The following is a 17,806-nucleotide window of genomic DNA, read 5'->3' as shown; positions in this document are numbered from 1 at the left end:
TCGGTGCAAGTTTCGCCTTCACAGATGCGCTGAGATCTCTAGGGCTGCCTGACCGGCAGATACTCCGGAAATCTCGCAGCACTGAGAGAATTAAACAAAAAAAAAATAATATGTGTGGGTGCTCGGCTCCCTCCCAACATTGACCCCACCGCAGGCGGCCGGTCGTGGCACCGCTCTCCGACGGCGGCGCCTGAAGGAGCTGGGCTTCTCCCCCTTCAAGAAGCCGGGTTTCTTCCTTGAGGGAATCGGGCTTCTCCCGCTGAGGGAGCCGGGCTTCTCCCTTGACAGAGCTGAGCTTCTCCCCCTGAGGGACGACCCCGAGCGCTGCCTTTTAGAGGAGGCACGATCCCCTCCCCTCCCCGGGAGCGCCAGCAGCCCTCGAAGCCGCGACACCCGAAGCCCCCTCTGGGCCCCCGGCCGCACAGGCGGCCCCGGCCGGGATCGTTTCGCCCTCCCAGGGGCAGCGGCGGAGCGCCCCCGCCCGCTTTCCCCGCCTCCTGCCGGCTCCGCGGCGGGGCGGCCGGGTCCGTGCCTCGGCGGCGGCCGCCACTCGGTCTCTCGCCCCGCAGGTAGCCGGAGCGGGCGGGGCGGGCGCTGCTCGGAGCCGGGCGGGCGGGCGCCATGAAGCGCTCTCTGTGGCGGCTCTGCCAGTCTCGGGAGAAGGCGGCCGGGTCCAGCGCCTACCAGGGCGTCGTCTGCGAGGCGGATGCCGCCTCCGTCGCCTCGCAGGATGTCTTCAAGGTGCGTGGGGAGGGCAGCGGGGTGCTGCCCGGAGGGGTAGGATGGAGGTCCCCGGGGTGGCGGGTAGCGGGGGTAAAGCCCGATGGGGATACGATGTTGCCCATTGCAGGGACTTGGGGTGCGGCAAGTGGGCGAGGAGCATGAGGTGGACAAGATGGGAAGAAGGTGCCACGCTCCTGATACCCTTCCCTCCATGACACCTTTTCCATGGCCATGCCGAGGTGTCCCCGAAGAGCTGTGAGGGATGGGAGGTGACGTGGTGGTGGTGGAAAGGTCAAAGTAGGGCAAAGGGAGGGTGTGAGAAGCCGAAATGGGGCTGCCCCCCCCTCCCCCCCCCCCCCCAAGCATGGCTTTGTAGAGGGAGACCCCTCTTCTAGAGGTCTACAAAGTGATGTGGGCATGAGTACACCCTCTAGGAAAAACATCCTAAACAGAAAGTTGAGTACTGGAGCTGTTACGGAGGGAAAGGGAGAATAGGACAAGAAGTGCATTCATGTTGCAAAGAGAGAAACCTCAACCAGATACTAGAGAAGCCTTTTGTAACAGTCAGAATAATTAAGCAAAAGCAGAGGTTAATTAGATGCCAACCTGTTCTTAAAAATCTCCAAAGTCTCCAAAGTTACCTAAACAAATATGCCAAAGTACGTGGATGGGTTTGATGTCATTTCCAACCTCAAGCCCCATGTGCCAGCTCTAGTCCCAAGCAACACCTCCTCTGCGTTACGTGAGTTGCTGCTCAGGTAGGTGATCTGTCCAGACCAAGTCAGGCAAAGCAGAAAGGAGATGCTGTTGGTTAAAAACAGCAACTGTTTGATTGCTCTTTTCTTTTCTTTTCTTTTCTTTTCTTTTCTTTTCTTTTCTTTTCTTTTCTTTTCTTTTCTTTTCTTTTCTTTTCTTTTCTTTTCTTTTCTTTTCTTTTCTTTTCTTTCCTTTCCTTTCCTTTCCTTTCCTTTCCTTTCCTTTCCTTTCCTTTCCTTTCCTTTCCTTTCCTTTCCTTTCCTTTCCTTTCCTTTCCTTTCCTTTCCTTTCCTTTCCTTTCCTTTCCTTTCCTTTCCTTTCCTTTCCTTTTCCTTTTCCTTTTCCTTTTCCTTTTCCTTTTCCTTTTCCTTTTCCTTTTCCTTTTCCTTTTCCTTTTCTTTCTCTTCCTATCTTATCTTACCTTATCTTATCTTATCTTATCTTATCTTATCTTATCTTATCTTATCTTATCTTTTTTTAAACCAAACAAAGTACAAAGAGGACCTAATTAGTTTCTTGCTTTCCTGTTTTGTTACTGAAACACTGCAGTATTAGCTAAACAATCTAATTTTTGATGTAAGATTCTCATCATAAAGTATTTCAGCCACATTTTATCTTACATTGACAAAAAGTCCCAAGTTAGTGATGAAATGTGATTTAAATCAGTAAAACATTTTAACATTATTTACAATTAAAAATACATTATAATGTAAGGAAGAATAGAAGATACTCGATGCATATATATAGGGCTCTTTTAATAATTTCTTATAGTCCTTCAGTATGTATAAAATGTGTAGATGTTTGCGTATGTAATTGACCTCTTATTTTTATGACTGTTGAGTCACCCTGAATACCCATTTCACAATGATATATTGCCTGTTTTCTATCAGCCCTCTCTGATCTCACTTTTGGAGCAGATGCTACCCCTGTGTTTGGCCCCAGTGTCCTAAATCTTTAAACACATTTCTAACAGCATTCACATGAGTAATCACAGTGATGTCAATGGGACTATTAAGCTGAAAGAAGTTAAACACATGCTTAAATGTTTGAATGAGCAGCCCCATAACATGTATTTGCTTAATGACAGCAAAAATTGTTGAGTCTTTGCGGTTTGAGGGGTCCTGGGGAAGGAGTTTTTCTTTTCTTTTGCTTCAGAGGAAGGAACAATGATTTTTGGGATTTCCTTTTTTTCTTGGTTCGCTTACTTAATCATCTTTGAGGAAGTTTGCGTTACTTTTGGTATGCATTTTTCTCGTTTTTTTTCCTTTTTTTTTTTTTTATTCCCTTTCAATCTTTTTTAATAACTTGAATAAATTTATTTTTTTGCCCATTCTATTGCACTCATTTTTACTACCACCTTTCCTCATCCGCAAGTATGTTTTTTGAAATATTTTAACTTCCTAGAGGAAGAATCTGCAGGCTTTCCATACTGCGTTTAGGCTGCAAAGTGCAGCACCAGAGATGTATAAAGATATCAGAGGGCTGAGCTGTCAGTGGGTTTTTATTGTATTAGAGTGTGATGATGCTCCGTTGTTTTGAGCTGAGGCCCATGGGATGCTTGTAGGATAGAGCTGTAAACTGAAGAATTTATTGGTTACTCTGACATATAATCATAAATTTATATGCTCTGATTTTACAATCACAGAAACCCAAAGGCTGGAATCAAAAGCCCATATCATAATGTCAGTCTCTGTAGAAAAGTTCAGAAAGTTCAGAACAAGGTTATCAGTTTTTCATCTCTCTTGAATTTGTTTGATTTGTCCACAGCTGTAGAGAGTATATAACAGAAAGTGATGACTTTTTTTTAGTTCGAGGTTTCCTGGGTTAGAGGGTCTTGATCTCACTGCAAAAGATGAAATAATATATTCTAGATCATTTTAATTTCTGTTAATTTTTATTCTGTTCAGTAAAAGCAGTTTCACTCTTGACTTGATCTGATCAGGATTTGTGTACTGCTTTATGAAAGTAAATGAGAAAATATATGTCCAAAATAGGTGATTTCAGATGGAAGTGCCTGTAGGCTGCGGAGCTTCATTAAGAAGAATCGTTCTGGACTTACCAAAGTGGATGAATTAAATGCCACCCCACTGCATCATGCTGCAGAAGGAGGTCAAATAGAATTAATGCAGTTGATTATAGATGATTCGTCCTGTGAAGGTAACACACATTTTATGAATTATTTTATCTAACGGGATTAAAAAAAAAAACAAACAAAAGGTCAGTAATGAAAGTATTTGTTACCCAACATAAGCAGAATCTGTATGTTATCTATGTTTCTACATTCAAAAATAGATGAAACTGTCACATTTTGAAGTGTCTTGGGTATGATTTGGGACACCCTTATTGTCTTAGTATTATTTGCTCTCTAATGTAGTGATTTGTTGCATCTTACATCATTTGGAACTCAGTTTTACAGTCTTCAGATGTAAAACTTCAGTCTTCTTTCTTTCAAAAGAAAACTTCAAAGAAGTACATCAGGCCTGAGTATCTTCCTTATATGCATTATGTATCATCTTTCATCACATTTAAAACACTGGAAACAGAAAAGTGTTGTTTCTTGTACTTGTCATTCAAGTTGTTAACACATGTTAAATACTTCCAAGTTAATTTTGTTTTGATACATAATTGAATATTTTCTGATTGCACATAAGCACTTCCGACCCGTTTTAACAGAGTTCTGATATAATTCAATAAAAATGTCAGCTTAGGAGTAATACATTGAACATATAGTTCAATATAATATAGTGGAAACATACATCTGTTAAGCTGCAGATACATGGTTGGTACTAGCCAAGAGGAAACAGCAATGGCTGCAAAGTCAAAGAAGATAGGAAAGAGGAAAGGAAAGAGGTAAATCAAGTAACTCCGGGGGGGGGGGGGGGAAGAAAAAAGAAAAGAAAAAAAAAAAAAAAAAGAGTGTACAATAATGTGCAGGAAAGAGACAGATGTTTCACCCTTCCTCTGCTATTATAATTTCTAAAGATCTAATAAAAAGCTTTATTGCTATTTCCTAACCTTATCAAACTTCCTCTCTGCTATTGTAACACAATAATATTTTGATGCACTAATATTTTAATAGAACATTTTCTCTCACCAATACAGTTTTCAGCACAATATTCAGTTAGTTTAACACAGCACATTGTGTGAAATGTGATCTTTCTCTTTTTCTCTTTAAAGAAGCACAGTAGCACAGACCTAAACCTTCACTGAAGACACCTTTTTAGAAAACATGATTGTAACATATGATGATTTTACTTTGTTTTTGGTTTTATTTGCTCTCCTTTGACCTAGTATTAAACGTGATGGATTCTTCTGGAAATACCCCACTGCACTGGGCCACAAAGAAAAACCAGGTTGAAAGTGTTAGTTTACTTCTCAGTAGAGGAGCCAATCCAAACATTCTCAACTCCAATATGATGGCACCTTTGCATATGGCCGTACAGTCCCTGCATAATGAAATTGTTAAGGTAAGTCTAAAGTCCACATAAATACACAGATTTGATAAGCAGCTCAGCAGCAGCTGTGTGCAGAACAGCAAGATCTTGTTTATATATGCTGTATCCTGGATGTAGCTCCTCATATGCCTTCTTTGGCAAGCAGAATATACAGCCTACGATGCTTAAAGAAAAGTTTGGGTCTTCTCACAGCAGAAGGTTTTTTAACACTATTTTTTGTCATTTGACTAAGTATAATGAGAATGTTTTCATTCCATATATGGTATTTGGATATAATTTAATAATTTGTAAAGTTATTGAATTTACTAGGTCAATGAAACCACAACACTTTTTTTTTTTTTTTTTTTTTTTTTTTTTTCACTTTGAAGATGTCTCTTCTTCTAGTTCATCTAAAGGAAAGAAAATCACATTCCTGTATTCAAGACTTAAAACCTTTAGAGATTTTCATTGATAAAACATTTTACTGTACTCACAACTTTCACAAAATCTGTATTTATTATCAATTATGAATTATAAAACTATAAAATCTAAAATACAATGACATTTTAAAAATGGGCTTTGTATAAAGTTCTTGATTTGGCTTGTCTTGCAGCTCTGCCCTTGACTAAGTATATGCTCTAATTTTTTTCCCCACTCAGTTCTTTGTTCAATCAAATTCTCATGTGGTTTCTATCATCAAATTCCCTAAGAAAGATTAAAATGTGTCAGTTCATCCAGAACCAGAAAATTAAAAAAAAAAAAAAAAAAAGGATTATTGAAGGAGAAATAAATAAATATATGGGTAGAGAAACAAAAATGTGGTACAGTATGGTCATGTTGTTTCCAGATCCTCTGCTCCTCATAAGTATGTAGGAAGCAGTCATAGAGATACTGGCTAACACTGATAGCTCAGTGTTAGCTGTCAACAGGGATTTAAATAAATCCCTAATTTAATTTAAATAAATAGGGATTAATGACTAGAACGGTTCCTGTTTTTCTTAAGTCTCATCTCCTTCGATCTTATATATAACTGTTCAATAAATGCCTAATTGACTAGAGTCTACAGCATTGCCACTTTGCAGGGATTACAGAATATCACCGTAATAACAAACTTTATTTGAAAATCCCTATCTGCAATGTGCTACAGAAAAGGTTTTCTCCCAGTATTAGATAAATTGTTAAATAAAACTTTAAAATACATGTACTCTGGAGTTAGTGCAGCGTTTATCTTAGGCAGTTGTCTGCCATAAAGAATTTGATTTGTCTGTTCTCACCAGCATTTTTCACCTGCATGTTTTTACATTCTTCCTCATTTTGTCCCTAGTCTGCTTCAGCACTGTGAACTTTTGCATGCAAAAAGAGCAAGTCATAAGAGTGCTACGGCTGATAAACAATTAAAGTAATAGAATAGGCCTTTGTTGTTTTTCGTTGTTTTTTACTTATGTGTGACTGCATGTTTTCTTAAATATCTAGATTTTAGTCCAGCATAGCAGTACAGATGTTAATTTGGAAGGTGAAGCAGGAAACACACCTATAATTGTAGCGTGTTACAAGGATAATCCTGAAGCTCTGACACTCCTGGTAGGTATAATTATCACATTTTTTGATGTGATTCTGTTTATGTTGATGCAGTGATGTTTTATTCCTATGTTCTTTGCTTAATGGAGGAAGGATCATAGATACAACATTCAAGATATTGTGCATACGTGTGTGCCTATGTGTGCTACTTTTATGAGATGTTTATACTGCAAATAAATATTCAGTGGATGCCCTTACAGCATCCCCATCTATTAAATAAAGACAACATCAGCTGGGGAAAAAATGGGATTTAAAATTCAAAACTAACTTTTTTTTTTCTTTCTTTTTTGGGGGGAGGGGGCTGAAATACTGTGTTTTATCTTCCCCTTTGTCAAATCTGTTTTATAGTTTTCATTTATATGCTTCTGAAGAAAACTGTTTATGAAATACTTAGGAACTGTTTGAAAAGATGGTGGAACTAGTGCTTAAATATGTTCTGCGATCCCTAGGCTATATGTACTTTGGAAGAAATGAGACATTGTATTTTGTGATTTAGAAAACAGTAGAAAAAAATCAGGCATTCCTGAGTTCCTTTACTTGTCTGTACATTGTGTGAAAAAGTCTTGCCTGGTTTGTGGAAAAAAAAAAAATAAAAAAATGCGTATGAATCAAGTGATTGTCTTCAAGGCTACTAACAAACTTTAATCTTTTAAGACAGTATGTAAGCATATTTGTGTGGCAAACAAACAAACAAACAAAAAACTACTAACCTTGAAGGTCATAAAAAAGAAAGAAAACAAAACAAAAAGAAACACATGTATATATAAAAATATGGAGGTAACACATAGAAGATGCATACTAACTTCACAATACATATGCAACATAAAAAAGGAGACAGCTGCAGAGGAGACTATATCTGCAACAATGTATTAATTACTGGGGATTTTCTGTATGTCATTAAGCTATATCCAGACATTGTTTTTCAGATTGAAAATGGTGGGAAAATATGTAAACCAAATAAAACAGGATGTATGCCTATCCACGCTGCTGCATTTTCAGGTGCAAAAACATGTATGGAAATTCTTTTAAAAAAAGGTAAATACTTTGTTTAAAATTATTCTTCATAATGTATTATTTGTAGTAGCAATACCAATTTACAGCTTTACATCTCAAAGAACTGTAAACAAGCACTCAAAACTGTAATGGAGCTTAGAATAAGTTAATGCAATTATTCTTATGGGCAATTAATGTTAGTAACTTTTGTAGGATTACTGCAGAAGCTTCACTGCATTTCTAAATGTTTGCCCATCGATTGTTTAATGATAGGTTTGAAAAATGGGAGGGGGAGAATGTTATTCCACAGTTGTTCTAACTGTTATTAAAAAAAATAAAAATAAAAATATCGTCTCTTATCTCATCTTCGCTTTCCAATTATTTTCATCTCTCAGGTGAAGAATTGGGTCACTCTGCTAAAACCCACATCAATTTTACCAATAATGGGAAGTGCAGTCCACTTCATTTGGCAGTTCAAAGTGGGGACTTAGAAATGATTAAAATGTGTATTGAATTTGGAGCCCAAATTGATCTAAAACAGGTAAAACTTGGAATGTAGTGAAATATAGTTTTGATAAAGACTAGATATCTCTGAAACTCTGAGTAGTACAAAGAGAAGATGAACTTCATTCATTGGTCATTGTGTTTTCCGATGCAATGCCTGGGGAGCAGCAAATGAAAACAAGTCTATAGCTCAAATCATGCAAAATCATATCATAGAACCACAGAATCACAGAATGGCTTGGGTTGGAAGGAAACTTAAAGATCATCTTGTTCCAACCCTGCTGCCATGGGCAGGGATGCCACCCAATAGATCAATTTGCCCAGGGCTTCATCCAGCCTGCCCCAGAACACCTCCAGGAATGGGGCATCCACAGCAACTCTGGGCAACCTGTTCCAGTGCCTCACCACCCTCTGAGTGAAGAATTTCCTCCTAACATGTCATCTAAATCTCCCTTCTTTTAGTTTAAAACCATTCCTCTTTGTCCTGTCGTTACTGGCCCAAGTAAAAAGTTGCTCTCCATCTTTTTTATTAGCTCCCTTTAAGTATTGAAAAGCTGCAGTGAGGTCCCCGGAGTCTTCTCTTCTTCAGGATGAACAACCCCAGCTCTCTATACCTTTCTTCTTAGGAGAGGTGCTCCATCCCTCTGATCATTTTTGTGGTCCTCCTCTGGGCCCGCTCTAATGAATCCACATTCTTCTTGTACTGGGGTCCCCAGACCTGGATGCAGCACTCCAAGTGGGGCCTCATGATGGCATGTTAGGGGGACACAATCCCCTCCCTCAACCTGCTCACCACTCCTCTGTTGATGAAGCCCAGGACACAGATGGCCTTTTGGGCTGCAAGCAGACACTGCTGGTTCATGTTGAGCTTTCTTTCCACCAGAACTCCCAGGTCCTTCTCTGCAGGGCTGCTCTCAGTGCATTCTTCTCCCAGTCTGTACTCATGTCTGGGATTCCTGACCCAGATGCAGCACCTTGCAGTTAGACTTGTTGAACCTCATTAGGTTCACATGGGTCCACTTATCTATCTTGTCCAGGAGGACATCCAGGATGCCCTCTGGATGGCATCCCTTCTTTCTGTTGCATTGATTGCACTACTCATCTTGGTGTCATCTGCAAACCTGCTGACGGTGCACTCGATCCCACTGTCTATGTCACTGATAAAGATATTAAATAGTAACAGTATCAAGACAGACCATTGAGTGACACCACTGACCACCAGCCTCTACTTGGACACAGAGCCATTGACCACCACTCTGGGTGCAGCCTTCACATAATTCCTTTTCCACTGAATGGTCAAATCCACCCTTCAGATCCATATCTCTCTAATTTGGAGATCAGGATGTCACATGGTACTGTGTCAAAGGCCTTACAGAAGTCCAAGTAGATGACATCCGTTGGTCTTCCATTCTTGACTGATGCAGTCACTCCGTCATAGAAGGCTTCCAGCTTCGTGTTGAAAAAATATCTGACATTAATCAAATTGTTTGCAAGGCCGAAACCAGCTCAAGAGAGCAAAGATAAGAGTTTATCCTTCTTGTATTTGTTTGGTTCTTGGAACACACAGCTTTTGAATGAGATAGTTTGTGCTGAAGGTTTTGTGATGGGTAAGAACCATTTTGATAATGTTCATGGCTTTCTGGAAAAAGCCCATCCCAATGCATTTAATGAAATTTTCATGTTCTGAAATGGACAAAGACAAAACCCTCGGGCATATATCAAAGCTGATTTGTCCCATATACCTAAATGAAACTGTGTTTTGGCAAATCTTGTTCCAATCATTTATTTATTGTTTAATAGTCGTTATGCTTGTTTAGATTACAATAGTTAATAACTTATTAGAACAAGTTGTTTTTAATGAAACCTGCTGAAAATTGTAATTAAGAAGCACTTCTGAGGAAGATAAAGAAATCAAAGATATTCCAAAAAATACATTTTCTGTATTACAGAAATCCATTATGAAGGCAATTTTGTTTGCTTATTCATTTGTACCATTCTGCCAATGATTTTCTGTGTTTTTCTTCTGCATCATCTTTTCTATTTAAGGCTGCTGTGTGTGCTTGTTTATTAATTCAAGTAGAAAATTGTTAAGACTCGTTATGGTATATTGTAAAGGCTTGGCGTAGAATAATGATGAGTTTTGTAGTGATCCTTTAAAACTGTCTCTTTAATGGTTTTGGTCTTTAAGATCTCTTTAGAATTCCACTATTTTAGTTAAAGACTAAAGTTTCTTCACATGAAACAGGAATTCAGGCATTTAGGAATTATGAATCCCATTTAGTATGATGGGGGCTAGGTTGGCTTTAAATGTGTTTTTATTATTATTATTATTATTATTATTATTATTATCATTATTTGTTTTATTTTCCTATTTATAGAATGAAAAATGTACAGCACTTCATTTTGCTGCCACTCAAGGAGCAACTGAGATTGTGAAGTTAATGATGTCATCCTACGCTGGTGAGGAATCCATTATTGATGCTGTTGATGGGAATAAGGAAACATTGCTTCACAGGTAGGAGACTGCTCTGCCACACTTCACTGGCATGATATTCTTAGTTTTTACTGCATCCAGTAACACGTTATAAAGTGTACTTGGGAACACCCTTCCAAATGTGTTGGAACTCTATGGGATGGGAGATGAGTTTTGTACTATATGAAAGTGTCTGCAATTTGCTCAAAATGTTAAAGATTTTGGTGTTGATACCAAAATCAAAATAGTGTGGTCTAGTTACGTTGGTACCATGTCAAGGAATGGTTGCTAACAGTTTGTACTGAAAATTCACTCCAGTGAAGAATAAGGAAGTGAACAAGACTATGGATTTGTTAACAGCTTCTGAGGTTGTGGAACAAGTGTCCTAATCTAGTGTGGCTTATGTCCACATTTTTTCCTCAAAAAATATTTTATACCTGCTCAAGTACAAGTAGATGTTGGTACACTTCCCTATGATTGCAAAGTTGTAGATGGTGTTTTGGTAAATAATAACCTTCTAGACTTACAGTCTTTCCCAGTCTATTTTAAACCAGAGCACCAAACTGTGGAAGATTTTCCTCAGTCATCTTCAGCAGAAAGGCACATATTTAAATGTGATAGCTACCAGCTCTGTGGAAGATAATATATTTCTCCATCTGCACATTTTTGCAGTTGCACTGTATTAAAGTAAAGCTTGATAATTTTACGGTATTGTTCTATGATGAGTTTTACAATATGAATTGGTAGAAAGTTGGAAGCAGTAGAATCATAGAATTAAAGGATGTCCTGAGTTAGAAGGGACCCACAAGGATCATCAAATTCGACTCCTGACAACAGAACCACCCAAAAATCAGACCATGTGTCTGAGATCATTGTCCAAATGCCTCTTGAACTCCAGGAGATTCAGTGCCATGACCATGTCCTTAGGGAGCCCACCCCAGTGCCCAACCACCCTCTCAGTGAAGAATCTTTCCCTAACACCGAGTCTGACCCTACCGGGTCCCAGCTCCATGCCGTTCTCTTGGGTCCTGTCACTGTCCCCAGAGAGGACAATATCTGCCTGCCCCTCTGCCCCCCCTGTGAGGAAGCTGTAGAGCATGATAGTAGAGATGATTGTTCTTTGGAACATGGTATAAAGTAAAATGATTCCAAGATAACTGAAGAAATTAAAAGGGGTGCGTGTTGTAAGGTTAAGATAAGGTTTGAGTACATTTGGAAATGTAACTGCAATAGAATGTTACTGAAGACAAAGTGATGACAGCATGTAAAAGAAAATTGTGCAGGCCCAATATAGCCTTACTACTTAATAGATAATTGGGTCTCACATCCATGGAAGTGATTGTCCTGGAAAAAACTTTGGACCAAAAAGAGTGACACATTTTTGCTCCCTGTGTCTGTGAAAGAAGGGAAAAATATAGTATCAAGAATCATTCGAAAGTAGAAAGTCACCCAAATCTCTCTGAATATAAATAAACTGAATTAGAGCATTAACTTTTTGAGAAGTGAAGGAGCCAGAAAGCATAGGCTGGATGTGATCCATTCACATTCCTACTGTCATTTTCCATCTACATATTTTTATAAAATTTCACTCTCTGTTTGGGCACCTTGGAATTTGTTTTAAATGTGTGTGAAGCACTCAGTATTTATGCCTGGCTTGAGAGTTCTGCTATAGATAATAGAGGCATGTCGACTCATTTGGAATCATGATACCTACTTTCAAATGTCTTTTGAGTAATTGGTTCTATTTATAGTAAACCCTGTGTTATTAGCTCTTCTTAAGGGAAGTGTTATCTTTGAGATACAGTACAGCCTTGGAATCGTCCCTCTGTGTTGCTCACAGAGTAAAAATATTTCATAGAGGTCTGACTTCTGAAATAATTTAGAATGTGTGTATTAACTGTTCTATACTTCCTGCTTTATTTAGTTATTTATTATTGAATAACACATAATTCAGTATCATAGAATAAAACCCAAGAATGTTTCATGCATATAGGCAACTGTAATATATTTTGGTAATGTAACCACCATTTGTGTCAGGTTTTATATAACTTTTTTTTTTTTTTTTTTTCAAGTAGGCTTGCCTGCCATAGTTAGAACACATTTTAGCTGAGTCATTACAATTTTAACCACTGCTCCAGCATTTTTAAACTAAATATATTACAAAAATTTTGAGAATCGAATGGATGGAATGAGTTTCATGTTCTAGATCTGTTAATGTTCTAGAATGATTCAAATCCGAAGCATATGGAATTATATATTGACGTTGTGTGGGATAGAGAAAGATCTGGCATATGAAATTAAGCTGTTTCTGTTAAAAATCAGTAGCAAAATGCCCATTCATCTACCAATGAGGTGTTTGTTTCCCATAGTGTTTTCAGTGCATTAACTGAACTGTTAAAAAATGAAACCCAATGGCAAAAAAGGAAATACCTTTTTAAAATGAAATATGTAGTAAGGGTATTTCTGTCACTTTATTAAATATATATATATACATATATATTTGAAAATATTAGCAAATAGAGCTAATAACAGTTTGAAAATTCATTGTCCATTCTAATGTTACTCTAATTTTGCATTTTTTTCTCCACAGGACGGCCTTGTTTGATCATTATGAACTGGCAGAGTATTTGATTTCGATGGTAAATATTTAATGAAGTGATATGTTTATAGAGATTATTGCTATCTGTTACTACAGGTCTGCATAGAGAAATTCATAAAGGAGAATGTTTTCTTAGCTATAGGTTTTATATATATATATTTCATAAAGCATAATTGACAGTTAAAGTACAGTGGTAGTTAAGGCTCTGTAATAGTAATCCACAGTTACAGAGAATGAAAGCTTGCATTTTAATTTCCATTTTGCTTACTTAGAAAAGTTTCATAAACATCTTTTACCAGATATGACAGACTGGTTCAGGCATCTTCACTTTTATGATATGAAATACGAAATAAAAGCTAAACATGCATTAAATTTAATCTGATTTCTCCAGAAATAAATCATTGTCTAATATATGCACATACCATTCTTCTTGGATTATAAAGCCATGTATCGAAGCTTGTTCATGATCTAGAAATGCCTTTTACTCTGAGTAGCTTGGTTATATTTCTTCACAGAGTAACTACATGGGAGAATGAGGAAAAAAAAGTAACTGGTGATGCTGCTGGCAGTGCTCCAAGTGTCCATTAATACAAATTAAGCTAAGGCTCATACAACCATTATATGCCGCACTCTGTTTGCTGAGGAAACTTTCAGAAGTCAGTAGACTTTCCCATTTTGTGACTGCTAGGATTTTTTTACTTCATTTCTTGGTAATTACATTAAGAGCAATTCCGTTCTGCATATAGTTTTGCTTTTCCCAAGATTCTCTTAAAGGGATTTGATTTAGTTAGAAATAGATGTTGTGCTTATTTTCAATCCAGATGTGAAATGGTGAGGTTTGACTGCTGAAACCTGGCTGACAAAACAACCTGTCTGCAGAGTTTATTACCTGAGAAATACCGGCACATGTTTTCACATTTGGCAGTTTGTGTGCACAAAGTATTAGAGGGAAAATAGTTCACACTGCTAAGAACACAAATTTGCTGAAAACAAAGTTAAATTCCTTGAGTGTCTTGGCCTCTTATATGCTGAGGGTTTTTTTGGCTTTCCGTATAGAATATAACCATTTAGAAGCTTTAAGACTGTTTTCATTTGTCTTTCTGGAAATGGATCAAAATATTCTACTCAAGATTAGTAGGGTGCAGCACATGCAACCTGTGTTACCTGCTGATTGAACTCCTGGTGAGATCACTAATTTTCTTCTATGCTGTTTTATACATGAGAATAAAAAAGAAAAAGTGGAGTGATTTTTACTGCTCAGAAGGAATACCATGTTCCAGGTCAGAATGGCTTTCTGGTTTTAAGAAAGAACAAAGTTTATTTATTTTACACATTAAATATCCATATTTGTTGGAAATTGACTTACACTGCTTACTTTCTTTATCTTATTTTTGGTAATTTTTGTATTTGAAAATAAAAATCATTGTAAACTAAGTGTTAAATGTAGCTCTTCTAGGTAGAAAGGTTATTATCTATACTAAGCAAAATTGTCCAGACTCAATGAACAATTATACTGTTTTCATTTAAATTATACCAGTTTTATTTTGGAGCTTGTAGGTCAGTATTCTATGCAAAACTCAGAATCCAAATTGGTAGATATTTCTTCCACAGTTCTTTGTTATTTTGCATTTGGCTTCTACAAACCATAGCAACGAGTGAAAGATCGTGTTTCAGTGACCTGGTTTAGGTCACTGAAGACTCACTGCAGCCTCAGCAAAAGGGAAAGACAGAAACCTGTCAGCGTTCTAACATTTAAACATTACAAACTTTATAGCTTTACAAAATTGGTGCATATAAATTGCTTTACAAATTAAGCCTTTTAAGCACAGTGACTTTGACTAATGTCAAAATGATCTTCGTCACATACATGTATGACAATTAGATGCACAGTATCTGGTCAGTGCATGCACATGGCATGATTGTATTTGCAAGTTATGTACACAATTATAAAAAAAGAATTAAGACATGAAAATCAGAAAGTTAGCTTTTTTTTTTTTTTTTTTTTTTTTTTTTCCTGTGTATTGCCTGTGCATTGTACAATTGAGCATTGAGATGTCTTTTGTTTCCTGAGTTTAATTCCTTTAAAGATTGTTTATTTTCATAGACATTGTTGAAATGTGCTTAGTCAAAGTAAATGAGCAGTGCTATTACTTTTTTTTTTTTTTTGAACTTCCCTTTTCCCCCATTTTTTTGATCTTAATTTTCACCAAATGGAACATATTAAATTGCTGTAAATACTAAATGATATTCACAACTTTAAACATAATATTTTTATGTACCTTCATTTCTGTTTAATTAACAGATATTAATTTACATGCCAGAGTAAAAGGAGTTCAGAAGCTAAATTTACAAGTTGTTAATTCAGCTGTATTGTAAATATGGTAAATATATGTGGTAATATGTAAATTACTCTGTATCATGATAAATACAGGATGAATGCTGCTGAACTTGTTTTGCTGAGAGCTGGACAATAGAGTGAAGGTGATTTTAAGATTGTGTTGTTGACTAGAAGTTGGTGCCTCTGTATTCACTGAAATGAACAAGCCTTTTGGATAAACAGGTTTCTGTTTGTTCCTTTGATCAATAAGAACATTTTTCAGAGTTTGCCAGACCTTGTAGAAAGGTGACTGGTGAAAGGGTCCTGCACGTGTTACCCTCAAACATTTCATCAACATACATTGAAAGCTTCCTCTTTTCTTTTGGTAAAGTAAATATAGTGCATTTATTACACACTTCTTATTACTATATTACAGGTTTTACTATCCTAGAAATTAAATATTGATCATTATCATTATTAGTTCTCTGTCAAATTTGGACTGGACCCAAAGATTATTCATGTTAATATGAAAACTCCAATTGATTTTTTTTTTTCAATGATCTTTGGATAACATCTGAAATAGATTTTTTCTTTTTGTATGCTTTGTTCACTCCATCCAATTTCACTTGCACTTGATATCTAGAAAAACTGTATCTACAGCATTATAAAATATATATCTCATTATTTCATTTACTTGTATCACCATGCTCCCTTGTTGGCAGGATTTTTTAGATAGATATGTTTATGCTCATAACATTGTACTGATATGACCATAGGTCACCATGGTGACCAGACTTTCCTGCCGTTATGCACCTTGTGCAAAAATAGATAACATCAACATTGTGCTTTTGCTGGAATATCTCATTCCAGTCCTTGAGCTTCACCCAAGGAAAAAGGTCATATCAAAAACCTTAAGTTTGGAGAATAAAAATGTGTCTGTTGTTGATACAGCTACTTTGGGTTTAAAAAAAATAACTTGGCTTACATAATTTATGATCAATAATAGAAAATGAAGGTAGATCAAGCTATACAGATCAACTTTATATTCCTGGATGTATCACTTCTTGATTAGTATTCATCTAGTATAGTACAGTAGTTCAGAAGGCTCTTGTTCTGCTAATTGCTTGATAGGTAAAAGATCATCAAAAGGGATGCAATTTTTGTATTTTCCAGAGTTTTAAGTATTTTCAAGTTAGAAGTATATATTTTAAGTATTCATATGCATGGGAAGGTATCCTATTAAAAAATTATGAGGTGTTAGTGCAGTATACTTAGAAATAGGCATCTAAAGACAGATAGATGACTGTGTTGTGGCTGGTAGTTTAAAAACATTTTTTTATATATATAAATACATAAAATGTTTATTGAATTTACTTATCTGGAGCATGTATATTTGCTAAGAATGCCTATAGTTCTGCTATGCTTCTAAAGGGTAACACAATTTTAAAATCATATTTATTCATTTTTCATGATAAACTTTAAATTCTTTATTGCAGGGAGCAAATATTGATAGTGTTGACATAGAAGGTCGATCCCCGCTTCTGTTGGCAACTTCTTGTGCATCATGGAAAATTGTGAATTTACTGCTCTCAAAAGGTACAAAAGAATATGTGCATATGACATACTTTCTTTGAGCAGGGTTCATACATATGAAATCTCTATATTCAACTTTCCTCTCAATTTTAATGCAATACTTCAGCATACAGTCCAGACGTATCTGAGTTAAACAGCTGCTCTGTGCTGGTGTTTCTGGAGGTAAAGACAGAATTAGACTGATGGTTTCACTGTTTTTCATATAGAATGGATAGGCCGTAGGAAAAAAATGTGGGCTATGTTTCGTGTTTCTCAAGGCAGAGGTGGCACTGGCACCCCATCCCTCTATTCCTTAGTAGTTCACAAAGTAATAAGAACCATGAAATAAATACACCACTTACAAAAAATAGTGTTTCATATCAGAAATCGATCTTTAAGTGTTAAAGCTCATGTTTCAAATATTACTTGTGACTTTATAGATTCATGGTTACCTTGACAATGTTTGAGCTATATTTTTCAATTGCTATACCTTTGGTGCAAGCTAATAATTGTTAGTGTATTTCTTCTTGTTAACGGTAACATAACTGTTAATAAACCTTATAATAAAAGTTTTAAATTTGTATCAAGGTCAAAAACTTTAATAAGACACTTTTTTTTTTTTCTTTCATAACTGGGAAAGCTCCCATTTCCTGTGGCTTGCTTTATGTAGTATTTCTGTGGATTATTACTTAAATAGCTTTGCTAGATAAAATTACTGTAATTTTGAAAATAGTGAAACGTGAAGACAGTATGATTACAATTGGAATGGACTGTAAAACCCATAGGAGAAGAGGTTGATCATCTGCATCTTTAAATTACCTCTTGATCTCTGGGTGCTCTGTATCTCTGAATATAAC

General features: G+C 36.7%; 1 protein-coding gene across 1 annotated transcript in view; it reads left to right on the top strand.

Annotated features, from left to right (window-relative positions):
* Positions 1-621: 621 nt before the first annotated feature.
* Positions 622-17,806, top strand: part of TRPA1 (transient receptor potential cation channel subfamily A member 1) — a gene marked incomplete at both ends in the record, with an annotated part of 38,409 nt that continues 21,224 nt past the window's right edge. Inside the window, 9 exons of the mRNA XM_084281681.1 lie at positions 622-741; positions 3,474-3,636; positions 4,771-4,946; positions 6,387-6,494; positions 7,418-7,526; positions 7,880-8,025; positions 10,367-10,503; positions 13,052-13,100; positions 16,874-16,973. Of these exons, the coding sequence (XP_084137807.1) occupies positions 622-741; positions 3,474-3,636; positions 4,771-4,946; positions 6,387-6,494; positions 7,418-7,526; positions 7,880-8,025; positions 10,367-10,503; positions 13,052-13,100; positions 16,874-16,973 (1,108 nt within the window). The remainder of the gene's footprint in view (positions 742-3,473; positions 3,637-4,770; positions 4,947-6,386; positions 6,495-7,417; positions 7,527-7,879; positions 8,026-10,366; positions 10,504-13,051; positions 13,101-16,873; positions 16,974-17,806) is intronic.

This window comes from Netta rufina (assembly GCF_964035555.1).
Source record: "Netta rufina genome assembly, chromosome: 2".
Lineage (NCBI taxonomy): Eukaryota > Metazoa > Chordata > Aves > Anseriformes > Anatidae > Netta > Netta rufina.
Note: the sequence above shows the minus strand (reverse complement) of the source record. Positions and strands in the feature narration are given on the sequence as shown.